General features: G+C 40.1%; 1 protein-coding gene across 3 annotated transcripts in view; it reads left to right on the top strand.

Moving 5' to 3' along the window:
* Positions 1-489: 489 nt before the first annotated feature.
* The window catches only part of LOC114161497 (CD166 antigen homolog), a 73,196-nt gene continuing 46,301 nt past the window's right edge, over positions 490-27,384 (top strand). For 2 of the 3 annotated variants that reach the window (XM_028044797.1, XM_028044798.1), the window contains exon 1: positions 490-779. In XM_028044797.1, the coding sequence (XP_027900598.1) occupies positions 734-779 (46 nt within the window). In that variant the 5' untranslated portion in view covers positions 490-733. The remainder of the gene's footprint in view (positions 780-27,384) is intronic. The other variant, XM_028044799.1, reaches the window with a different exon arrangement.

Raw genomic sequence — 27,384 nt, 5'->3', positions numbered from 1 at the left:
AATCATACTACTTAAAATAATTGTTGCAAAGCAAACTTTTAAATCACCTCAATTATTATTATATTTTTACTTCAGTTAGCCTTACCCTCCCTGTGATTAACTTTTAAAAGCAGGTGGGAGTTGTTGTGTTTTTTTTTTAATGTATTTATTTTTTAAGAAGTGCTGCTTTCCTCCAAGTGTCCCTTTGAGTTCTAAATGTGTGTGCAGACTGAGGATGAGAATGAATGAATGAGAGGAGGGTAAGGGAGAGAAACGAGGAGTTGGAGATGAGAGAGTACAGAGAGGCGGTGGTGGAGGTGGGGGGCTTAAGGAGGCCGGTGTGATGGGGGTGCACTTATATACGTGTGTGGGAGGAAGGAGGGGAGTGCTGCTGGAGGGGGGAGAGCAGGGAGGGAGCGCGGGGAGGTGGGCGGGTAGGGGGCGAGTATCGGAGGCGGAGCCGCGCGCAGGATCCTCCGCCCTCGCGCTCGTCTGCGAGCCCCTTGCAATTACCTGTTTGAGCAGAGCTGATGTGAGCGCGAGCACATGCCACGTTGGGAGAGGAGCCAAGACCAACCAGCGCGAGGGAGCGAAGCGAGCCGGGCGCGCGAGGACTCTTTGATTTAATCCACCCGCTTAAATAAGAACAATAAAAGAAGAAGGAAGAAAAAAAAGAAAGAAAATTGTGAAGTGGGTTTTAACAAACCTTCGAATCAGAAACAGAGCTGACTAAGGATCTGTGAGAATCGCCAGGATGATGCACTTGTTGTCCCTCCTCTTCTCCGCGCTCCTGTGCCAAGGTAAGCTAATTTTTTTTTGTGTCTGGGGTGTCATGATGGTAGGAGAAGTGGACGCAGGTAAATGCGTGAAAAGTGCTTTCTCTTCCTCGCAGGTCCATCACAACTTCAACGACATGAAATAAACGGAAACAACGAGGTTTTTAAATCGCATTCTTGAGTTTGAGCTCTCGCTGATAGTTTGCTTTAAACAAGCCTTAGAGTAGGTCCTTCAAACATCTACATTTGATTAAAATTTCCTCACCTTTAAAAAAAAACAATCAATATCAACTCTTTACCGTATTTCAAAAAATGTCCGACTTGTATCATAGGTGACTTATAACTATCTATAAACTCATTAAGAGCCCATTGTGGATCTGTGAGGTGGTCATCACTCAAGCCTGATATGTGCTCAGTGCCTTGGTTATGATGATCTCATTAACATGAGTCATTTTTCCTTGTGTGTTTTCTGTCCTTGTTAACAAGCAGGCTGTTGAGACCGAATGATGCCGGTCTCCTGTATGATTTATGATAATTATGGGCTGTCCATGCGAGGGAAGCATTCCTTACATGCTCTGTCTAGTAATTACACATAGGGATGTTGGCAGGAGTGTTGGCTTGTGTGAGTGAATGGGCCCTTAGTTTTAGCAAATCCAGTGGAATCTTTTTGTTTTTAAGCCAGAAAGTATGTATTGAAAGTGATTGTCTTCTTTTATGGGGCGGGGAATGCATTTAAATATGGACAAAGGCTGTGCACCTATGTGTTTTGCACATGTTTTGCATTTGTGGACATGTCTGCGGCTCTTTGTAGTTTTCCATTTTGTCTGCTCTTGTTGGGTCAACAGGTAGCAGCACCATGTGTTCTCATCACTCAGCCTGGCTGCAAGCAGAAAGCTCAGAGCATTTCCTGGGATAAGAGAGGGGCGGGGAGGTTGATCCCACTCTGCTCCCCTTCGCCTCGCTGCTCAGCAGTGGCGCCTGTTGTTGTAAAAGAACACCGTGCAGCACCTTTCAGCCCAATCCAGGTGCTTCATCTGAATGGAAGTTTTAAAGAAAAAAGAAAGAGGTCTCTTAATGGCTTTACATCATTGTGTTGCTACGGTGCGGCGTGCGCTTTGAGATATCCTCCACAGTTGGTCATGATGCGAGTGGTTAAATAGTTGAAACATTTTGTCTTTGCTCGCAAGATCGCGAGAAAAGCCGTCGCACTGATTAACACGGTGTGAGAAAACTACTTGAAAGCTCTCGCTAGACATTTGGCAATGGCAGCAGTAATGCTGCTGCAGAGCTTGTTTCACAAACTGTTGGGGTTTATTTGATTTGAAGAGATCACATTTATAACAGCTGCGAGTGCTTGAGCTTCAAACTCCGAGCAACTGCTCGCAACCAGATACAGCCGGAAAACAGGAGTCAGTCCTGGGACAAATACTCCGGAAAGATGCATCTGTTTTTTTGTTCACCGCCTCAGCTCCACCCTTCCCCCACCGCCGCTCCCCCACCCACCCCAACCACCACTCCCTGCTGCACTGCCCCTCCTGAACAGACAGACAGACAGTGCCTCGGTGTCACAGCTGGTCTTAGTTGTCGGGCAAGTGGGGGCTCTTCTCTTGCTAATGGACTAATCTCGTGCTGGAAGGGGGTCACCCAATTCCACCTGAGAGTCATTCACTCGCCACTCTTTCATCTCCTAACTAGGTTATGTCGAGGCTTGCCTGATGTTTGAATCTCAGGAAAGAGGGATTGAAGGGCTTTAATTGCATGTTTGGGTTCTGCGCTTAATTTCCCACAACTGTTCATTTGTGCCCCGTCTCTTTTGAAGACCGCTTGCAGTTGGGTTTCTTCCTTGTGAAAAGCGATTCCTTTGTGCAACTCGCAAGTATTGTGTCCCCTTCATGCAAAATTCAGACGCAGTCATGAGAGGGATGGGGAGCCATCCGAATCATGACTGAACAGAAATCCCGGAGCTTTGCTTCCCATTTCGATATCCTGTTTAACTTTTGACCTCCTAAAACACTTTTCTGTGGACTGGAATACAAAAGTGGAAAGCTGTCCAAGCGCTAGAAATTAAAATTGACTTGATTAAAAAAAACACACACAAAAATGAATAGCTGCACTTTTATTTTGGTGGCAAGTTTTGACTCGAGGCTCAGTTAGCATATTGGGATGATAACTCTCCTGGTGACTTTAATTAGTTTCACTCCAGATTGGTTGGATCTGGAGGCTAAAGCTGGATGGTAGTTCAACAGAAGCTAATGCCAGTGTGGACATCCACGCTCTTCAAACAATTCCCGCCTGAATAAATGTCACTGGGGTCTCTGTGAACATTGTTATACGAATGTTTGAACCTCTGCTGTGTTTACATTGGGTGGTCATTTGTAGAAGAGCTGATAATTATTTCCACAGGAAGTTGAGGTTGGAGGGTCGGTGTTCCACCAGTGATTGTCCTGCGTGAAACACATTCTGAGCGTGATAATGCATGCATACAGAGCAAACAGAATAGCTTCCTGTTGATGTTGATATTTAAAAACACCTAAATGCTTCCCTTCTTGTCTTGTACATGTGAACCCACTGTGTAGCATCTCATGAGGTGTACGCAACCTTGCGCTTGCATCTAAATAAAAGTAAGGCAGTGTAAAAATCAACAAAACAGCATTCACTTAGTCTGGTAAAAATCTGCTCCTTGTCCGAACAGAGTTGAGGCTTACCGGAAGTTGCGTGCGCTGTTATCAGTCATCCCCCACTGCGAAGAGATAAGTGTGAGTTGAAAAAGACAAATTTAGCATTTGGAAAACAGGTAGACTACAATTCTGGGGTGGGGTAAAAAAGAAAACAAAAATGCAGAAATTTAGCAAGGCTAGTGTTCACTTAAATCACTATCCAGACTTCCCTTTAATACAACTTGAATCCCAAAAGGTTCATAGAGTTCTACAGGAAGAATATTTACGTGACAGGCAGAATGTCAGAATGTTGCAGAAGTTATGGTTCACACAGGAAGATCATCGATCTCTATCTTCACTATCAAGATTACGGCCAATGCCACCTCCTACCTCCACCTCTGTGTAAAAATTCTGTGGGTTCTCTATGAATAGCCACACATACAAATGTGACGGCAACTTATAACATGGCTTGTATGAAGTTTTTGTTTTATTAGTAGACTACAATAATTTTAAGATGGTAGAAATCCGCTTTAGTTTTGGGTCTTCTTGGACTAGCCGTTAGCTTCAGGTTTTTTCGTTCAGCTACTCTAAATATTCACAGACTTCTTGTGCAAATAACTGCACATGTCTGCAGATGAGCAGTCACATTAATGAAATAAATATTTTTCCTGTTGAACAATATGAACCTATTGGGTTTTGTTTGAAAGGCAAGTCTGTATTGGTCTTGTTTTTATTATTTGTTAACTTCAGAATCTGGCACAAGCAATGCTAAGTAATCGCAGGATTACACCCAGGGGTGGAAATTAATACTGACCAAATGTTGGTAAAAATATGAAGTGGCGTGTAAATTGGAGCAATGCACCTGCCACTGTGGCGGGTGGACAATTTGAACAGATAAAAAAGCTGCATTCAGTTTCAACTTCTGTCCTGGGAAGGAGTGGCTGACTGGACTAGAGACTGATGCACATACTGTACGTAGGATGGACTTAGGCTGTCATAATTTAACAAAAAATATATATCAAATCTAATTTTTATCGACCGCGGCAGCCCATTGATTGATTTCATTGACGGACATTGGACTTATCCAATGAAATCCCCCAGTCCTACTTGGCCCCGCCCCTCTCCACCAAGGTTATAAATAGAGCCATTTCAACTAACAGTTAGCTGCTAACCGGAGTCGGAGAAAAGTGAGCGGATACGAGACCGGGCGGGTCAGAAAACCTACAACAACAAAGTGCGTAAGTCCAGAAAAATGTGTCAAACTAACCAATATGTTAATTACCACACAGTAACGTCACGAAGGTATTAATAAAAGCGGGGAGGGAGAGAAGCTAACGTGGGAGGGGAGTAAAGGGGGAATATAAAATACAGCAGGTAAAATACAGTAGTTTCCCAGAAAAAACGGGAGACTTGACAGGTATGGGGATATCATTTGCTTGTACTAGTGGGATTTGTAATTGATAGAAAGAAAAACACTGGATGATGAAATGTCTGAGTGGCTGGTAAAACAAAAAAATTTAATTTCCACCCCTGATTACACCAGATGCAAACAAGGCAGTGGTTTAAAGGTCAAAAGAATAACAGTTGTTTGAAATTATAGGATTATTTTTTATCAGAATTGTTTTAAGATGGTAGAAGTCCATTACAGCCATGGTGACTCTCAAACTAGCTGCTAGCTTCAGCTCCTGGGACCAGGCTACCAAATAGTCATAGTCTTCCATGCAAAAACCTGCCCAATACAAATTTGACTGTGGTCTAACATTTCATTAAATTGAGTTGGTATAAAAGCTATAGGATTTTTGAGATTAGAGTCGTTTTAAGACTGCAAATGCTCACCCTTTCTTGGTCCTCCTGGACTAGCCGTTAGCTTCAACTCCAGGACCAATTATGCAAATTACTACCTAATGCAAAAATGAAAGCAGTTTCAAGGTTCATTCAATATCATTTATATATATATTTAAAAAAACAACCATTGCATTTGAGACTGAAGTCATTTTAAGTCATTCTTGGCTCCTTTTGGTGTGGCTGAGAGTCTCAACTAATCTGGATTCATCCTAAATAAATAAACCAAAGGAGCTGCAGCATTAAGTTTGCATAACCTTGCTTCAGACATTCAAAAATATCTCTTTAAAGGGAATAAATGGGCTGTAAAATCCATGTAGTCTGACTAACAGCATCTTAAAGGAACAAAGGGAACATCAGCCCTATTAATCCACAGTTCCCCTCACTTCTTATAATAAGAATGCTTGAAATGCTCCCAAAAGTGATATCTATGCAAGTTATTGTCCTGCTGGCTGCTTAACCCAAATTTAGCTGCTCATGATGTCTCTGAAAAGGCTCTAAAGGCCTCTTAGTGCTTAGTTGCGAGTGAGAATGTGAAGTGGACCCCCCCCCTTTTTTTTTTTTTTTCATTTCACACAGTTAGCACACTTGTGTTTTGGATGAAAAAGACCACGGATAAAGGGAGGCAGACGCCATTACTTATCCAAGAAGCACAAAGAAAGTGAGATATAAGAAGGAGACAGATGTTCGCTGCTGAGAATAAGGTTTGTGTGCTTATTTGTGTGCACCTTGCGCTCCACTGGCCTTGATCAGAATAAGAAATGAGCGGAAAGTCTGAGCAGAAGGCAGAGCTGTTGCTGGTGGAGAGTGGGGTGGGGGGAAGCGAGGCTCCTTTAAAAACAGAAAAACAAAAGAAAACCTGAGGCCTGTTCAGGCTGGTGAGGTCATACTGTAAATTAAAGCAGCATTTGAGGCTGGGAGCCCCGTGTCATTTCTCACCAGGGGTCCAGGATTCCTAGCATCGCCCCTGGTAGCAGCAGACTATAAGAACCGAGCCTAAATTACTTCCCCCGATCTGCCGGCTTCACTATCAAGATTACGGCCAACTAAAAAGTAACGCGAAAAACAACTCTGAGTACCAACGAAATAGAGACACAGATGTTACGTCGTTTTTGATTAAAACTCCTGGAAGAGCCGGTTTTATTACACATCTAACAGTGGGTAAGCACACATTAGAGCGGCTCGTTACCCTGCTCTACTTCTCCGAGACGGAAAAGACGCTTCAGATACCGGCGTTTCTAAGAAATCAGGCCGGTGCATCTTCTCCTCCCTGGAGAATTGATGCTTATAACATGTGCATCCTTACCATATGGTGCTCTGCTTTGGGTCTGCTCATTAATACTGCACACCTCAAATTAGAGGTAGACTAATAATACAGTGCAGATCAGGACAGCTTTTTTTAAAACTGTAATTTTTCATGTTTAGAATGTACTCGGCACATTGATTTTTATATTTTTTTTTTTGGTTCTTTGTCTGTACCCCCTTACACAGTGAGCAGTGAGTGGGTGTGCTCAGGCTTGTATCTACCCCACAGCAGGACACCGAACAGGTGGAGTGTTGGGATTTTTTTTTTGTGCCTAAGGAAAGGGGGGAGGGTATCTCTTTATGATCCAATGCTTGTGTGTACAGTGGTTGGAAGAACAGCTTGTTCTCATCGCTCACCTTAAGCGGAAAGATAACTCCCATCTCTCAATTGTTGGGACTCTTAAATAGATTGTCTTTCTTATTTTAGATCACTTTTGACTAGTGGTGTAGCGATGCATCCAGCTCTTGAGATTAGAAGCACGATGCTGGATTCATGAGGATGAAACCAAAGTTTGGCAATATTTTTGGGAATTCTAAAACTCCATTTTTGTTTTAATTAATCAATAACAAGTGTTGGAAAAAACCATCACTCAGTTTAGTTTGGTACGTCTGTTTATTTTTGTCTTGTGCTGATGCCTGAAAATTATTGAAATTCCTCCTTTTTATATAATTTTTTCACAATCTGTCCAGTATAGTTATAGAATTCAGGTTTGATTAGTTGAAGTATTTTAGATGTAGAAAAAAACTTAACAGGCATTTTAGCTTAGCAACAGTGAGAAGCTACAAAGCACTTGCAGTAAGTCAATCATGATTTTCTCCTGTTGCTCACAAGTCGTTTGTATTGTGAACATCATACATTAAATATTTATTTTTTTTCTACTTTGCAGCCAAGATGAAATGATTTAAAAATAATATTTAAATGTGTGTTGTTGGCCCAATTACTTCTTCTGTTAGCCGACTCTCTCAATCCAACTGGGGAGGAGAACTGTGGCGTGTCCTCTTTTCATCCAGAGATGAGTTTTTCCTAGTTAAAAGTTGAGAATACTACAGGAAAACAGAACCCAAAGCCCCAAATTAATCCACAGCTCAGGATACACACCTGCAGCTGTGTAACTTCTGTATGTTCCTTTAGTGTTTGACCACCTGATATAGATACAAATACACTGTTATTGACTTGCTTTGTCACTTTGGCATCAAATAATCCTGCTGGCATTCAGACTTGGATCCAAGCCTCAACCTCCTGGGCAATTCAAATGCTCCACTTCTTCCTCTTACTTCCAGGTCAACGTGTGTTCACACCGGCCCTGTTTAATTCGCTTTAATCGAACTCCAGTTCATTTGTTTGGGGCGATGTGAAATATTTGAACTCTGATGCGGCGCAAAAACAAACTGATCCACCTAAAAGCCTAGCTCTTGGTTTAGTTTAAGTGAACTCTGCTGCGGTTCAAATGCATATGTGGACGTGAAATAGACCGGTGGCCACTCTAAAAGTAGAAAGCGGACAAAATAGCTGATTATTCTGGGTAAATCCAACAATTGGGTGAGTTGTACATTAGCGGGAGAAATGCCTCTTGCTCTTTTTGCTAAAGACAAAAGAGAAATCCAACAACTGCTTAAATCTGTCGCCACTTCATTTTTGTTTACAATTCGTAAAGAAGAAAGTTGCGCTCAGTGTCTTCAGTGATTTTTTTTTTGTGTCATTTCCTTCGGTGGTTCTTGGTGCAGCGCCACCACAGGCAAGTGAATGAACAGGTTTTTCAAAGTGTGTTTGTTAGGCACAGTGCAATGTGAAAGCGAATCGCACCAGAGGGTAATGTAACAAATGTTTTGGTCCCCAATCGAACTGATACTACCGGATTATCAAGAATCTCAACTATCAAGAGGCAACAAGGTGTAAAGTAGAGTTGCCAAGAACATTTCAAATATATCATCATTGTTTCAGTGTTTGCAATATCAAAACCTCAAAGTATTATTTCAAAATGTTGCGTTTGTTAGTAAATTCCAAATATAATGAGTTCATTATCTTATTGCATGCCAATAAGATAATCCAGTTTGTAGGATGGAGTCTTAAAGCATTAGATTCCCATGTCAGACCTGGATTAAAGTAATTATTTAAAGTCAGATTTCACTCTGATTAAAAGTATTGTGGCGTTTTTCTTGTTGCCAGATCTCGTACCACAAAACACAGTTACACTCCTAGCTTGAAAATCTCATCACCTTTCAGATTAGACGCCACGGTGGAAATATGAGCCACCATGTGAACATGCTGAGTTTTCTTAACATGTCTCACAGAGCAATTCCCTTTCTGCTAGGTTCACAGAGCCGGGAGACTTATGACTGTCCTTGCCTTGAGAAAAACAAAAGACTTGTGTGGCAAAAGTAATCACACTCAGGCGACGACTCAATAAAGGAAGGATCCTTTGTTCGCCCGCAAGAGTTTTACACACAGGATTATCAGTGAAAACAGCGGCGAGTGAATCTTAATTACGCTTTGGTGATTGGCTTGCCCCACTTTGAAGGCAGAGCGTGAGAGATATATTCAATTTTAATCATCTCTGCCAAAACTGCCTTTTCAGCCAGTCAGGTCAAAAAAAAAAAAAAAAAAAAAAAAAGACTGTTGAGTTTAGCTCATTATTTAGTCTTCACGAATCGAGTAAAGTAAAAATAAAGATTAAAAAAAATTCCCCCTCAACATTTCCTGACTTTCCTCACTGCTCACAGGTTTGCCTTGCAAATGGTTTATTTGTTATCCGAGAGGAGGGAGTAGAACAAAATCTATTGTCTCTGCTTTAAAGACTTAACAGCAGAAAGGTGACTGCTCTGCACAGTTGTGCTTCTTTCTCTGTGTGGGAACGCTCCACCATTGAAATGCATGAAGCCGGTCTTGGGTTTTTGGTAAAAGACGAACGGTGCTCTGAAACTCTGTAACCCTTGTTTCGCAGAGAAAAAAGAAGTGAGGTTGTTTCTGTCTTTTGTCATTGACGCATCCCCCTCCGGCTTTCGCTGGATTCCTGCGGACTCCTGCCGACTGTATTGTGAGCGGGGCTCTTTTTAAACAAATGAGTATATGATAGTGACTTCTTGCTCCCGCTTCTCTCTTTGTCATTAATATGGAACAGCACACACCCCCTCGGAGGGGGAGATGGAGGGAGGCGGCGCGGAGTAGCTGCCGCCGGTCCCGGCACTTCACATGTGCAACCTGGAGAAGAGGGAGGAGGGAGTCTCTCTGCTCCATATGAAAAGCCTGGCGCCACACCCATCCCTAACAGGGCCTAGATCTTTGTTCAAATTTTCCATTAGGCGTTGCTCCATTTTAATGAATTCTTCGACTGCCTCTCTAACCCCCCCTATTAACTGTATTGCTAATGAATCACGAGGACTAATGAGGAATACCACAAATTGGCAAATCACACGTATACGGGAAGCTACAGGATGTTTTGCTAATGCCACTTTTTGTTTTTATGAATAGCGTTTAATGGACTTCTGTGGTCACGGTGCCTGGGTGAAATCAGAGATAAAGTGGTTCCCGTTACTGCTCTCCTTCCGGCATAAAAAGTAAAGATGCACCAATCCTCTTTTTTAACTTCCGATACCGACGTACATATCTGCGGTTCAGCAGATACAGAAAATCAACACTGAATTGACTTAAAACGTTTCTTTTAAAATAAACCAAAAGGATAAAAATGTACTGAAATACGAATGTATTTGGTATTTCTTCAGTCCAGCACATCCAGATCATTTCATCTCCATATAAAAGTGGTTCATAGTGGTGAAGCTTTAATATTTATGCCTTAAAGTCAACCCTTCTAACTATTAATGAGTCTCCTGGTATGCGAGGAGTTTTCATTTCGTTTGTATTGGACCTTTTTTTAAAACTTTTTTAGAGGTTAAAGAGAGTCAAGAAAGTTGATACAGCTTTGGTGCAAAAAAAAGAAGGTGAAACATTCATTTCATGCCTGGAGGCAACTAATAAAATGACAAGGAGTTTTGTCTTGCGATTCATGCATGAATCACTCTCTTTTGCAAGAAGTCTCTCTGTATTCACTCTGTTGCCGTCAAGCCATTTTTTTTTTTGTCTGATTCATGAAACATCACGCCGCTTCCATCACGTCCCAACCCCTGGGAACTTGGAAACAACGGGTTTGTGTCGGCATTTGACCCCCAAGTATTCGCATTCTTGCCGTTTTAAAAGCGGCTTCTTTGTTGCGCCGCTGATGTCCACCATCCCTTCCTTCACAGGCTGTGGCAGCAAGTCTGCAGCGCCTGGAGCTATTGCTGATTATAGTGGTGGGGTTGAAGTTCTTGGAGACAGGGATTCTCATTCAGGGAGGCTCTCTGTCACAGGGGAAGGGTTTGTAGAGAAGATCTCTGCTTGGAAATTAAAAGCATCTTATTTTGGCGGTATCTAAGCAGCAGATATAATGAATGGCTAAATGGTTAGTCTATCTCACTTAGTCTTGTCAATACACTTTTGGCTCTATTGAATCTTTTCAAGAAGCCAATAGTGTGCCTTTGGGAATAACAGATTGAAATGATGTAGCTTCCCAACAACGGTAAAATCACACAATTAACTAAAATTTTCTAGTAACAGACATGAACTAGTGGTGATCAAGGTATTACCGGCCAAAGATAATCTCCATTTTCCTTTAATTTCTTACCTTCCTGTTGTAATTATCTTTGAAATGACTATAACAAACTCAGTTTTATTTAAATTTAACCTTTAAGTGTATAAAAAGCATTCAGAATGAAATGGCCTGCAGCATCTTTAATAGCAACCTTTGTACAATTTTTAATGAACTCCAAACTAAGCTGCTGTTTTGTGTGTTCATAAAAGAAAATTGTGAGTTTTTAGTTTTGGTTCAGATTAAACACGAATAAGAAAAATGACTTATTGTGGTGAATAGATAATGGAATTAAAAGTTAACTAATTCAGCAACTGATTAATCGTTAACCAAAACACACAGACTCTTAAAAAAGGTAATTTTCTAAAACGACGACATGTTCAGAGCAGCAGTTTAGCCAAAAATGTCCAAAAAGTACATATATTTTGGGTCTAAGGTGGAAAAAACTAAAAACGGAACATGTTCTACCCAGAATTCAAGTGGGATAGTTTTGGTTAAAGTTCTGTAAAAAAAAAAAAAAGAATAAAATCCTCAAAAGCATCTTTTGCTGTCCAATTATTAATCACTTAATTCAAAGAATAATCAAATGTTTATCTCTACACAGTATTGCCGTTAAATTAAGCAGAAAGGGCTGAAAGGCTTTTCACAGGCTGTTTTTTTTAGCTGCAGATTCATCTTTTGCTACAAATGATCAAGTGTTCATTAAAGGAATTCTGTTATTGCATTTTAGCAAAAAAACAAACAAACTTTTCTTATGTTTTTTTCTATGCATTTTTTAATGTATTTTTAATTTTGTATAAAAAAAGGGTTAAATGAAAAATTGCCTAGTTAATCAATTACTAAAATAATCATCAGCTGTAGCCAAGAATCAAATGTTTCCTTATTTGACCAATTAGCAATAGAAGCTAATTGAGAGAAAACTGGCTGATTTTCATCACTGACTAACTGATGGGTCCATCACGATTTAAAACATGAAAACCACTTGATATAAAGCAATTGAGAATGATGGCATTAATGTACTTACCTTCCTTGTATATTGGTCTGAGGGAAAATATTCTGACTTCAAAGCTTGCCTGGCTGATTGGTGCTCCATTCAAATAAATAATTTCTGCTAAACTACCAGAACAAAGCAGATTACAAGAAATCTGCTTTCATCCTCAAGTTGCAACACCTTTTGGCCACGTCTTAAAATTAGCAACACGTTCCACTGAACATTAGTAATGCTTATCCAGGGGGTTTGCACACTTAAAACAATTACCTAACATTTATGAACATGCCAAAAATATAAGTAAGGGATAACCATTGGGGGTGATTGGGCAAAAAGTAAGAAACAAAATGAGATATGTAGCTGGAGGAAGAAAAAAAATAGTTTAAAGAAAGTACTAAAACAGCCAGCTTCATAAATTATAATCCCTTCTCCTCTTCCCATTTAAAAGCATATTTTTTTTCTTACATTCTAGTCAGTGAACAGCTAAGACTTCCTTTCTGGCTTAAGGGCATGTCTTTTCTAATGAGAAACTGCCAAAAAAAAAAAAACACGATTTAGTGTGAGGAAATGTAATCCTCACAACAGCTTACTGTGACTTGAAACTGTCTCGTCACTTACAGGCAGCTGCAGAGTTTCCTCCCCGGTTCAGATTCGCAGGCCATGTTTCTTGGCTCGCGCCCTCCTTGTGGACGTGTTAGATGTTTTCTGATAAAGTACTCTTCGCCGCTGCTAAGTATTCAGCTGCCTCCTCTGCCAGACCCTTCGAGGGGAGGTGAAGAGATGCTTGTCTTGTAATTGGATGCAAAACTTAATTTTTCTAATGGGACGTATTAGGAGGTCAGCAGCCTGTGTGCACCTGGAGTGAATTTCAAAGCAACGCATAACCCCCCTCGGGCCTCATTTACTTTCAGGTTATGGTGCCTTTTTCCCTCTCAGTACAAAACAAGAAACAGGTGTTGTATGATTCCAGTTAATGATTTAATACAATTTAACAAGCGGATTGTCGCCCTAGATCGTTTTTAAGTCTGCTAAATCTGTGGTTTGAGGAAGAAAAAAAAATCAGAATAAGAAACACGCCATAGGATCAAGTAAAAGATTCAGAAAAACCGAGATGTCGTGTTGTGATCCGCTGAAAAACAGACCGAAAATCTGCTCAGAAGAACAGACCCCCAGGGTGTAGCAGCTGGGATTTTCTGCATTTTTTTCCCTATTTTTTTGGGAGAGGAAATCTTAGGATTACCTGTCTCATTGTGGAGGACTTGCTGTAGCACGCTCATATAAACAAAGCCAACACGAATGACTACTCCGAACCGAGACGGCATCACAGCCACGGTATGTTTTTATGAGCATGTTTACCCAGATAATATTATATTGTGAGCTTCAAATAAATAGATGAGTTTGTTCTCTGCTCAAGGCTGCATCTTTTATTCTTTATTTTTCATTTTTTTCCACATATCATGCTTGAATGAATCCATTTCTTATTGAAATGTCTTGTAGTTAATGCATTTTCATATCTCAGGCCATTACGTCTGCTGGTAGCCATGTTCGCTATATTAACAACAACTCAACACAATGTCAGCTTGATCTTGTAAGAGTTTGTTTATATATATATTTTTTTATCTTTTATTTTCCGTATAGGCTACTTGGAATGGCTCTGCTTTCCCTCATGCATATTTGAGTATGCTTTTTTAGCTTTTAGTTGTAAATCTGTTTGGCAATCTGCTAAAAGGGGAACTATGAAAAGTAGAAGAGTACCCACAAAAGGTCTGTGGCCCGGGGATCTAAGAAAATGATTTCTTGTATCATGTCTTCATCCAAACAGTATGTCCCTGTTTAATATTCTCATTTCCTTTTGAACCTAAAGCATTAAACACAAGCCCCGTACAGAGACTTAGAAGATTTGATGCAAGCTAATATTCCAACTTTGACTGTGTGGTGCAGTACGGTGGTTTGAACACAGAGGGGGTAAAAAAAGCATGTCTGCCATGTACTTATAAAAAGGGTCTGTGTGTTAACCACAGGTAGTGACTCAATTCCTAACTATTTCTAGAGGCTGAAACTGATACTGATGGTTTCTCAGAAAGATCCGTTGACCATCTGAGATAGTGCTGTAAGTCTAATGCAGTGTTTATAAAGAAAATGTTGACTTAATATAAATAAGGAATCTGAAGGACAAATAGTCGACTTATTTATTAGCAAGTAATGAGTTTTGGAATTTGCTGTCCAATAACTAGCTTGACAGAAACTCTTTCATAGCAAAATTCGTGACCTTTTTGGTAATAGCAAAAGTCTAGGTATTCAAAATAAACTGAGTCATACTTAAGCCTGTCACAATAACAAATTTTGCAGAGCGATTAATTGTCTCAAAAATGACTGCAATAAACGATAATAATGTTTGAAGACCTTTTTACACTGATTTAATGGAAATAATGTAATAATCAGTGATGTCAGTAACGCGTTACTGACGTCGGACCACTGTTTTCAGTAACGAGTAATCTAACGCGTTGCTATTTCATATCCAGTAGTCAGACTACAGTTACTTATCAAAATCATTTTTGCGTTACTATTTTCTTTTGGAATTTAATTTTATTTCCTCTACGCGTCTTGTTGAGTGATCGCCGTTTCTATGCGACAGTATCAGCAAAGACAGAAACATAAACAATGGAGGGAAGAGAGAGATGCGCATTTTGTTGGTAGAAAAACAGGAACTACTTTGAGTTTCTGTCGCCAAGTCTGATTATTATAAGCGGCTGTGGGCTTTTTTTTGTTTTTTTTTTTAAAGTCGCAAGCTAATTTAATGAGTCGCGCCTTTTGGGCTCGTTTTTGAACGTGAAGTTGCTCATTTGGGCTTGGAAATAAGCAGACATAAACCCCAGAATGTGTCTGACCTCCAGTTAGTTTTAGTCAGGCTCTCCCTGTCCATCATTTCCTGGATGATCCGTCCCGCTGTGCCTTTGTTAATGTCAAGTTAATTTATTACCTGTCAATTACGTCGAGCTATCCAGAACATTGGAAACATCGAAACTAATCTGAACAGCGCAATAAACGTGAAAACAGCCACGAATGAACGAGTCCGTAAAGTTGTGCAACTAAACGCCAATATAATTATTAATATTAAGATAAGTGTCACAAATCGGGGGGGGGCGGGTTCAAATGAAACACAAAATGTCGATAAATAAATAAGCGATTTTATGAATTCAATGGAGTTTTGTGTACTTCTTGTTGATTCAGATAGGTTCAACAGTAAAGCTCGATGCACCGTTTCTCCAAGTAAATTTCTTGTCCTGCTCATATGTTGTATATTTGGCGCCACCTGCTGAGTGGGAGGTTTATCATGTGTATCGGTACAGTCCAAGATCTCCAAAAGGTCACCGAAGTGTGAACTGTGATTGGCCTGGGAAGCTCCAGTGAGCGGCGATGATGATGTTTACATCACAGAAGCTTTGGCTGACAGATTGAGCAGACTGGGAGGAAACACAAAGTTGTCCTTATAAGTAGCTCTATAGTACGGCTTGTTGTCTCCACCTGGTGGGAAAAACAGGTTTTACGGCCAACTTGCATTGTATTTATACATTTTACAGAGCAAGTTCATGCCCTTTTGTTATTTTCACGCTACTAAATATTTATGAAACTTTTAAACTTTACAAGAGGCCATTTCTTTACTTGAACTTTCTGAAATTGTCTCTTAATTAAATTGCAGCCCCAAATAAGCCTCTTCACTGATTTGCTGTTTCGCCCTATTATATTAATCAGTCGCATTTGTTGTGTTTTGAAAGACTTTTCGAAAACGCCAGTGAAACAATGCTGTTTTCAAATAAAAAGAAAATGCCAGCAGTTCTCCTCCATAAAATTCACACTAGGCACCCCTATTGAGTTTGTGGGTTCTCGTAAATACCTCGGCATTTTTATTGATGCAAGTCTTTCTTTAAACTCCCTTGTTGAATATATTTGAAAGAAACCAAATCTTTGGCTGGTTTGTTCTTTTCTCTTCAGAAATAAATCATGTTTTCTCATTTAATGCCAGAAAACAGCTTGTTGCTGTGACCTTTTTACCTCTTATTGACTTTGGTGTCATTGTTTACATGAATGTCTCTGTTAGCTCTTCTCGCTTGTTTGATGCTGTTTGTGAGGTTTACAACAGGCTGTAAACACCTCACCATTATGCTCTGTATTCTCTGGTCAAATGGTCATCAATTTCTTAAAGCAGAGTTGTCTATGGCAAACAGAAGTCAGTTCTGGGTTCCTATGCTTTAAAAAAAAAACGTATCTTGATGAACACGATACAACAGCATGTGCAGCTGTTCAGTTAGACTCCACCTAGGAATGTTAAGCTAAGGATAACTAAGCATGCTGGGAAAATTTGCTCTCATTTTGACAGTGTGTTTTGCACATCTGGAGACTGAGATTTTAGCCTATTTTCTTATCAATATAGCTCGAGCTCAGTCTTTTTCTGTTTTCTGATGACGTCGACATTTCCTACCCACGCAATTTTGCTTGATTCTAATCTCACTTACAGTACAGTATGGGCTTTCTTCCATTGACGTGGATTTGTCTGGTAAAATCAATCGGCGATCAGAAGGAGAAGTTGTGAACAATGATGTTGATCTTCTGCTCTGTTTTTGAATTGCAGTTTTAGCAATGGCAGGTCAGGGAGTGCACAAAGCCAATGAGTCTGTGTTGGCCACGCCCCCAAATATTAAATTAACTTTAACAGCCATCTTTGCAGTGGGGGACGGTTGTTTACAGGGCAAGCAATTTTGGCCATAGTGGCACATTACATACGTCACAGATAAACGTTATCGATTGGGTAAAATGATCAACTTCAACACAGTCCACGCCTCTAGGAAGCAATCATTTCTCAATATCCAAGAGCCCAGACCTTCTGTATAAAGCCAATAACCTAGTTTTTACTAGACTAGTTTTCTGATGCTGCCACCACCAATATCCTCAATGAGTGTGGTATGTTAAAGGTGTTGTTTTTCCACTATGCACCATTTTATGCATGCAGGCTAAAAAGTTTATTTTTGGTGTCATGTAGACATAGTGCCTTCCCCTGTGAGACTTGTGACAAGTCTCACAGGGAATTCTGTTAATTTTATTTTATTTTTTTCAAACAATTCACTAATCTTGCCACCTTTCCATTAAGGCCAGGCTTTTGTAGTCCATGATAAATAGTTGTCCTGTCAACAGACGCTACCACGACAACTGAGATCTCTGCAACTCCCCCATCACCTCTTGGCCTATTTCTGATTTATGCTTTCCTGACCTGGCTTGGAAGTTAGGTGGACAAACTCTGCTGGGTAGGTTTGCAGCTATGCCATGATATTTGAAATTTCAAAGTTTAGGTTGTGAGATGTTGAAAGCTTTGGATGCTCCTTTATAATCTAGCCCCGCTTTAGACTTCTCCTCGGCTTTCTTTCAGATCTGTCTTGCTTGTTGATGATGATGCTGGTTGATTTGTAACATTCTCTAAAAACATCTGAAGCTTTCACAGAACAACTACGTCAATGCTGACTGTAAGTTACAGAAAAGTGGAATTTTATATTTGCTGCTTGACTTCTCAAGGTAATTGATTGCATTGGATTTCATTAAGGGTTATTTAACTGTAATGTTTGTATATTTAAACCTTCTGCAGTGCTAAAAGGGGTCCACTCTACCCCACGTGAGTTTTGTTCCAGGTTGGGTTTTTTTTGTGTGTGAGTGTTGTTTCGGGAATTGATGATCTGATGGGACACGCCCTTTGCTTCCCTCCTTGTCTGACCGTGATATCTGCTGCATTCTTCCTGTGCATCACGTTAGGATCGCGATTTGGTTAAACATGCTCTACTTGTGGGCGTGCCGTGGTGGTGTAGTGGTTAGCGCGACCCATATTTGGAGGCCTTGAATCCTCGACGCGGCCGTCGCGGGTTCGACTCCCGGACCCGACAATATTTGCCGCATGTCTTCCCCCCTCTCCTTCCCCGTTTCCTGTCAGCCTACTGCCATATAAAGGACACTAGAGCCCACAAAAGACCCCCTGGAGGGGAACAAAAAAAACATGCTCTACTTGTGGTTGCTACTTGACAAAATATAACAAAAAAGGTTTAAGGGTGTAAGTACTCTTGCAAAGTACTACAGTTCTTTTTAGTTGGGGAGCTATCTTAAATTAGTTTTAGGTAAAAAAAAAAAAAGCCTGAATTACTTTATGAAGACTAAATATAAAATACTATGTCAAACCAATTGGGCTTTCCCTGCTTTTGTCTGACTGTCTGCTTCAGAGGGCTTTCTGAACTCGGTTTTTTACTCTTTCTTGCTTGGAGGTGGAAAACCTGTACAGAACAGTTCCATTGGGATTTTTACGCCTCAGCACTTGAGGCCACATTTCTGATATTTTGAACATCTTTCATTGGTCGAAAAGACGTTGGCTGCCTATTGACAGTTTTTTCAAAGGGCGGGGGGCAACTTTATTTTTTTAGAGAAATGATATGTTTCACTGTTGCTGATACATTTCGCAATCAGACAGATCTGCAGGACTTTTCTTTTTTCTTTTTTTTTGCCGATTTCTGCTTGTGTTCCGGGTGTACTGCACAGAATAGGAGGGGGTGGTGAAATAGTGAAACAACAGGGTTGATGGTTAAAAGCACTTACCTTGATGTATGACTTCTCCTCTTGTTGCTGTGGAAGAGGAAAATGTAATAGCCAAAGCTAATAAAATTTTTAAAGGTTTTGTGTTCTCAAAATGACTGTGACATGGACTGAAATGGTTGGTTATTTAATTTTGCAGACATAAAAGGACAGCAGAGACTAAAAAGGATGATTGGGTTTCTTGCAGTGATGCTCTAGTGAGCCAGCCAGAGATCAGAATCTCCCAGATTCTGCTAGAATGACTCTTATCGGCGATCGTCGGATGTGATGTAGCAAAAAATCTGAACTCCCACGTGGTTTGGTCTGTAAATTTAACTTTCAGAAAAATCATAGTAAGGCATACAAGCAAGATTAGCACTGAGAAACCATGTTTCTCCTCCTTACAGATTCCTTCGATTTTTGCTTTTTGGTCATTCTGGGTAAAGCTTCTCCTGACCAAAAATTAACACAAGACCTTCCTCACTCTTTCACTCAAAGCAATTTAATAATCTCTAGGGGTGTTTTCACAACTGCACTGTGTCAAACAAACCAAACCCTTTTAAAAACCTTCCCACTCCATTGCCTCTGGTGCTGCACCAAGAACCACTGAAGGAAATGACACAAAAACCTCAAAAAGTAGATACCAAGTGCAACTTCCTAATATTTTTTATCTTTGGTATAAGACAAAGAGCCATTCCTTCTGCTTGTGCTTGACTGTGTTTGTTTTGGTTGTATTTACCCAGAATGCATTGCACTATAGTCTTCTTTTTGCTTTTGCAGTGGTCTCTGGTCCACTTGACATTCTCATATACGTATGTACTTCAACCGAATCTCAACCAAACCGAGACCTAAGTTTATAGGGGGACCAGAGTTTTATTTATTTCTTTATTTTTTTTGGTCCATATCAGAGTTCGATTGCCCTTTTTGTTTCTTCTTTTCTTTTTTTTTTTAATGCACATTCACACCTCTCCAAACAAATTGGGCGTTATGGACAGTATACATCCTGTTGCATCTGGTGTAAATAATTGCAGAAAACAAACATAAAAATGAATTATTTTTGGAGTGGTCTTGTCAAAACCTGGCTACAAATTAATTTAAGAAGCTCTGACATGACCCTAAATGAGCTGGTAATGTTTGAGTCTTCAGTCTAACAGAATTTAGAGCGGGTCAAATTTCCTCCTCATTGATGTGCAGTAAAAGACATTCCCAGTTGGCACAAACACTTAATGGGGGTTGTTGCCACCAAGAGTGGCACAGTTGGTCGTTAGGGTTAGAGGGCAATTATATTTCCAGAAAGGACCAGATTGGTTTGCATATCCCTGAACTTAATAATCAGTTGTTTTTCCTTTTGTAATTATCCGGTAATATTTTTATGTGCTATTAGCATTGTTTTGATGTTCTAAAATAGCTAAGTGTTTTTAAAAAATAAATCAAAAACAGGAGAAACCTGCCAGGAGAGCAGATACTTTTTAATGTAGAAAATTTGGATTATCTTTTCATTTCTTTTTAAATCATGATTTAAAACTACATCCTTCTGGTTTCTTAGAGCAGTTGGACATTAGGAAAAGGCGGAGGTTAAGGGGGGCTGTGGGACTGTTTCGTCAAACCGTCAGTTCCTGAACCCACAAACAAAAAAAATTGGTATAAGCGCATGCAGGGTCAGTGTGACCTTGCTGGACCGCATACAGAGTAAAAAACTTGATGGGATCCAATTGACCCCATCTGGTAATACTGCAGGAGGGTTAAGAAACAAAAATTGTTTTGTGTTGTCTTTTAAAAATTTAATCTGCACGTTAGACTTTCAGGAAAATTAGGAATCGATTTGGCCAGAAAAAGCCTGACTGGTGCACCCCTAGTTTATTATGGCAGTTGTACAGTATGTGCTATTTGACAAAAGCAGCAAACACTTTTAGTGTCATCTTTTAAACCAGCATTTACACAAGTTCATTGTGCACAAAAACCCACTTTGTATCGTTCTAAGTTTCCCACTTGTCAAACCTTCCACCCAGTTCGTGTTAGCAGTCATCCCACCGAATAATCCAACAGTCCTGAAGTTGAAGGAAGCCTCGGCGGCGTAACGGCGCACGTTAATCTCCAGCCTTTCACAGCGCTCCATCAAAGCAGACGCTCGGCCGTGGGTATTAAATGCAAAACCACACAGATTTGATGTGCAAGCAGGTACATAATCCTTTGTATGTATTATCTGCATTCCATGTACTCTTCTCACCGTTCTCTACGCTTTTTAGTCAGCAGAGGCTTTAGGACCCCCCCCAGTGTCTAGAAAACTGAAGCAGGACACAATTTAGAACCATCTCTTTTTTTTCTTTCTCCCTTAATACCCACCAGCCTTGTTGGGATGAGAGGCAGTGTTTCACAGTGAAGGGTTAGAAGGTCAGCTCTGTCGTTACGAGTGCACACACACGACTTTTTACCCATCTAATGCGGGAGTACAGGTCTTGCTCTTTCTATTAACAAAAGGTGAGAGCGACATGAATCATCTGCTGAGCAAATTTCTGCCTGGTAGTTTCTGTTGTTTACAGCATGACAACTTAGAGGTTATTAATGCAGCATAACAGGTGCTAAATTCAGACACTAATCAGACTTTTTTTAATATAGATATTTCAATAAATCATTCCGTTCGAATTAAGAAAATGCAATCCACGCATCATGTGACGTCTAATGAAGCGCGAAAGGGACGATCATTAGAAGGGTTCTCGTTCCACCCCCACCTGCCCAATTTTCTCTGCCCGGCGTTTCTTTCTTTCTTCAGGATCTATTTGCTCGCAACAGGATTGTGTTGCGGCAGCAAGGTTTGATTGGTATCCTCAGGCGACACCTGACAGTGTAGTATGGTCATACAGATAGCCTAATCGTGAGCACAACTGCTCCCTTGTGACCAGTGGGGGGGATTCACATGTTCAAAGGATTGTCTGCCGCCGGGTGGTGCACGGGTGCGGGGGCTGGTTCTGCCTGGGTGGGGCTGTGGAGGCAGCACACACCGGCAGGCGGGAGCTTCAACAAAAGCTCGTAGCAGTTGTGTAAACAGTTTGAATCTGTAACTCCCGGCTGTGCTAATATCTCACAGTACAGTAAAAAAAGAAAAGAAAATCCTAGATTTTAACACCAGTAAGAGGCGGAGTGCGTTTTCTTTGGCTTCCCTCACAACCTTACTTTTTTTTCTGTCTGTTTGCAAGTGCGGCCGCTGAGAGCTGTACCTCGCTGTCATTATCAATGCTTCAATTTAGTTTGAAAGTAACAGCAGCCCGGGTTGTCATGGTTTCATCTGATCATCGTATTGAAACCTCTTTTAAATATATCGTTTAAATAAACCAAAGACAAATTTTGCCTCGGATCATGTTTGAGATTTCTGGTCACATCACCAAACTGCCCCCCCAAAATAGTTCATTAATACTGAAGTCATTTTTAGGCACAAATTCCAATCAGCCTCATAATTTCAAGTTAGAAATTTGTGCACTTTTATTTGGTGACCAAAGTTAGATCGTGACCCTTTAAAGGATTTATATGATTTAGTCTGCACATAATTTTGACACTTTTTAAGGATAATTTTTTACAGATTTTAGGACATTTTAAAAAAGATTGCAGACAGTAAAATCTTACAATGGAAAATGTGATGTACAGCACAAAGTATTCTCATGTTGTGAACTTTTTTCTTTGCTTTCACTTTCCATTCAGAGCAACAGGATCGCAAGCATCCAGTCACTTTTACTCAAGTACAGACCAATTCATTTAGCTACGTTAGCCATTTCCTGTTTTTGTTGTTGAGACTCTATCAATCCGTACTAAAACCAAAATGAACATTTAAAACATCCCCATAATTTAGGAAATTATATGGTTTTCTTTTCTTTTCCTGTTTTATAAAAAATACTTGTAATATCAACATGAGGAAAGTGTAGGGTTAATCTGTTGAATATTTTTTCTGTTTACCAATTAAAAATTGGAAGGTGTTTAAAAGATTTTGTTTTTACATAATTTGAACTGGGTGAAGCTTAAACCATGCTACTTGAGGAGTTCTGCGGAGAACACAGTTACAAAGAAATATACTTACATTCAAAATGTATATCTTCAAGGGACAGGCGTGCTTCACAAAAACAAATGACATCGTCTAGAAAGACATTATGTGCAACATCTCAAGACATCAGCAAGTGCATTAAAGCTTGGGTGCAAATGGATCTTCATTATCCATGTGCAGCCAAATTAATCATGAATCAGTTTAAAGGCTATAAAGAAAAACATCTCTTAAATCTCACACAAGACTTGAGTGGATTCTGATTCTTGTGTCTAAAGCTCTTACTGGAAAAAACCCTCATCTCCAGCGGCGTGTTTGAAAAACTAGTTAGCACTTACAGTAAAACCTTCACTTTTTATTTTCATTCTCTCAGCTGTGATATGAAATCTGTCACAATTGTTGACTGTAAACAAAGAAATCAGAGCTGCTCTGCTGGACAAATGAGACGATGGCATTTTCCAAATTACTTCAATCTTTTACTGTGTTGTGATCCGTAAAAAAGCGCCTGCCTGTCGTTCATTTTTATAAATGCCTTTGTCTTTATCGTATCACACACTCTGCGAGCTGTTTCTCAATCTCCAGCTCAAGGTGACATCTTAAGATTGCTTGTTTGTATTTTTGTGTCTTTTATTTATATCAAAGAGTCTGGAGATTTTCCTGTTTTTCGTGACAGCGACAGCCAACCTTCACATCTGCATGTGTGGTAAACAGAGCTACATTTCACATCTAATGCAATTCAATCATCAAAGAATTTTACGTTTTTAATTTAAAAGCAAATTATTCAACTAACTTTTTTCTAGTTGATGTGCTTCAGGAGCTTTTTTGCTAATAATTATTACAAATTATGTTCAGTTTGTAATCCAGAGTGCAGATACTTAATCTAAAAGTCAGTCCCAGTCTCGTTGGCTCTGCTGCTTCAGGCGAGCAATGCTGGCAGGTTTACGGTCTGTATGCAAAAAAATATATATATATGTATCTGCTGCCTGATGCGACACCTTGTGAAGAAACCTAGTGAAATGACAAGTACTTTGATGTCAAGAAGCTTGTTTTGAATGTGTCAGGAATATTTTACTGCTTCCTGTTAACTGAGAAAAGCGAGAGTCTTTTAAGAACGCAAGGATTCATTTCCCGCTCTAAGATTTACTGATATCACTTCAGATTTTCTCAGTAATTCAAATGGCCCTGTATGCATCATTGCAAAGCATTACCTTCTGCTGGCTTCATCTACCATATCACGCTATCCAAGACTCTGCCTTATCATTTTTTTTCTTAAGACTGTAAACATTTATTTTATCATTACTGTGGCGGCACTTTTAAAGCCTTAATTGGGTTAATTCTTCCCAGTGATTGCTAGAGGAACGGGGGCTCTGTAATTTTAATTACACCAGCTAAATATAGAGTTTTCAGACAGCAAGTGCTGCCCTCTGAGAAACTCTGTGCACTTATCTAAGCCTCATCACAAATGCGGAGAAACACCAGAGGACCCCAACAACCACGTGACCTGATACCTGTTATCAAAGCTCAACCGCCAGCCTTGGATTACCTGAATGGTTGTTATTCTTCAGGGATGGGCTGAAGTCCAAACAGATATACAGCGAGGGAGAGAATTAAAACTGCAAGAAACCACACTTTACAAGTCAAGAAAATAAATCCAATGCATTGGAATTATGTATTCAGATTCAGATCAAGCGTCTTAGCCAAATGTATTCCAAATTATAGTGACATGCTGTCTAATTCAGTTGCTTGTCTGATGCCGGTTTGATTGAAAGCTATCTGGCTAAGCAGGTCCAGCAGATTGCATCGAACAGTCTTCCTGAGAGGAAAGAAAAATAACACAAATGCACTATTAGAGATGCACTTTCTGTAGGGGAAAAAAATGAAGGGTTCGTCAAGTTAATGGCAAAAATAGATTTCTCATTGGGTCTAAAAAGGGTCTGCAGAGTTCATGGCAGCGATTAGCTCTGTTTTTGGCTCCACATAGGAGACGCAGGTAAATGCAGATGCACTGAGCTAAACATGTTTTCTGTAGGAAAGGATAAACACAAAGTTAATGACAAAAGCACCTTGACCCAAGAAAGAGCCACAGCGAAACACTGAAACAATGAAGCAAAAACAACTATAGCACACTAGTCAAGATGTCTTTCTTGGAGTAAGGCGTGGCTAAAGATTATGGCCATGACCTAGGAGTAATTTTTAGGGAGATGAAACAGAAATTAATCTTGACAAAGCCAGCAATGACTTTGTTAAGTAGAGACCCAGTGAGCCAGGAATACTTTCTAAGAAAAATTAAAATAAAGATAGAACACATAGGTAATGACAACAGTACCTCTGTCGATGTCTCCCTTGACCCTTAGCGCAACGCTCAGGAGGAGTGCGGCAAATGTCGAGTTCGGACAACAGTCGGGTTCTCCCATCAGACCATCGGTTTCTGAAAGCACAAAAAAAAAACCTCAAAAGCACACACTGGGTCTTTGCGATCCCGTCGCTCTGCGCACACAATAAAAAACTTGTGGGTTTTAAATGACCCCATCTCTCGAGTCTCTGAGAGAGTTAAACAAGATACTCAGCACAACACAACGTGGCAATGGTGGTTGGAGTATCATCCAATAATTGGTGGGTTGCTGGTTTGAGCCCAGCTTTGTTCGTCGCAGTCATTGTGTCCTTGGGCAAGACACTTCAGCCATCTTGCCTGCTGGTGGTGGTCAGAGGGAATGGTAGCTTGGCTACAATCCAGTGGCTTGCCACTATTAGTGTGTGAATGACTGAATGTAGTGTGAAGTGCTTTTGGGTGTCCTCTGGACTTGATAAAGCGCTATACAAGTGAAGACCATTTACCATTACCATTTACAGAATCACTTGGCCAGGAAAACTTTGCACTGCAAAGAAAATGAAAGAGCAGATAAAGTTAATAGCTGCAGTAGCACCATTACTGGTTTCCATCATTTCTATTGCAACAAAAAAAAACTAGAAAAAAAAGACAGTTATTTCAGTAAAAGTTATGTCAGTGTGAAGAAAGGATGAAGAATCACAGATAAAACCAAAATTACCCTCTGAGATTCTTTTGTCTATTAAAAAACCATGCAACAGTCTTCTGACTTTGGTGTAAAAAAATTCTTATATTTTCTCCAGCTTTCACTCTAGCAAAACACTCTTGTATATGGTTTAGCAACTGCAGGGTTACCTAACTTTACAGCCAAGGTCTCTGCAATTAAAAAGGCTGATGTTGCATGTTGATGTGGGTTCATCACCAGGCACGGGCGCGCAGAGCTAACTCAGTGATGCTTGTAGGATGCAGTTTATTAACGTCTGAAACCTCCTCGGCAGATGAGGACGTTATCATTCTTAAATTACTCAAAAATAATTAAGAAGGATCGACTTGAATGTAGAGTCAATAGGCCCATGCCTTGCTATTCATCAGCACAGCAAACATTTGGAAGAATAAGCCAATTGAAGGAGTGGATTTTATTTAATGCTGTTTAATTTGCTGAAGTGAAAACATTGCGTAAGAGTGCTGAATGGTGCTTCACTTTATGGATGAGTGCTCAGAGTTAAGTTTATTACAGTGCATACAGAGTTCTGAGAAGACTGGAGGTCACCAGTTTTTTGTTTTTTTTGCTTTCAGTTTATACTTTTAAAAGTTTGTATTTCAAAGGTTAGAAGGTGTTTAACTGAGCTCCACTGTTATTAGATTGAACTATAACGCTATAAAGTGTTGTAAGGTGAGTTTACACATGCCAAACCCCTTTAGACTATGACTCTGCTGATCAGCGATCAGCATTTCCGTCTTCTTTGCTTAGGGGTGAGCATTTATTGTATTGCTTATCGTGAAAATTAAGAAACTTGATGAATGATAAATTTCAATTATTTATCTGCAGAGCGTCAATAAATAAAAGTAAATTCAAAATTGCAGTTTCTGTGTGTAGTGATACAAGTGACACATCTTTAAGTGTCACTTATAGAACTTAAAGAAGTGTCTATAAAGACACTATGAAGGAGTCTATGTTTTTCAAGGACAAAGTTTGTGTTTGTGGTGCTATGAATGCTGTGTAGTCAAAGCATTGCTGCCTGGCAAAGCTAATTATTCCCTAAACAAGAAGTAATAACTCTTGTCTTTATTGTTATCACAATAATACCACGAAATATTATAATAAAACTCTAAATCCATATTGCCCACCCCTATTTTCCATTTTACTCAATTGAAAGTTTTGATCCCCTTTGTCTATTATTTGCCCAGACTCGTGTCTTACCTTGGCTTTGAATATTGAAGTTGTGGCCTTTAACAGATGGGCCATCATCTTGACAGGAATTAAAACATGGGGATCCATTAGCCTCTGATCAGCCCTGCCACTGTCTTGCTCATTTATAGCCCAGATGCTTAGGTGAGCTAATGCATGCACTTCCAGAAACAAAAGCCCCAAGTCTCCAAGCCGAAACATTAGCCACTGAGATGCATTAGGAAGGGTTAATGGATAAATAGGAAGCGGTGGGGCCGAGCTTTGTTAATGGCCATAACGTTGCCTTTAATGGTACGTCGTTAATGGGTGGGGGGGTTAGTGGGAGACGTTGTAGGAGGTTTTTGTGTCAG

This window comes from Xiphophorus couchianus, chromosome 18 (assembly GCF_001444195.1).
Source record: "Xiphophorus couchianus chromosome 18, X_couchianus-1.0, whole genome shotgun sequence".
In the NCBI taxonomy this organism is placed as follows: domain Eukaryota; kingdom Metazoa; phylum Chordata; class Actinopteri; order Cyprinodontiformes; family Poeciliidae; genus Xiphophorus; species Xiphophorus couchianus.
The sequence above is the reverse complement of the archived record's forward strand: the minus strand, read 5'-3'. Positions and strand labels throughout refer to the sequence as shown.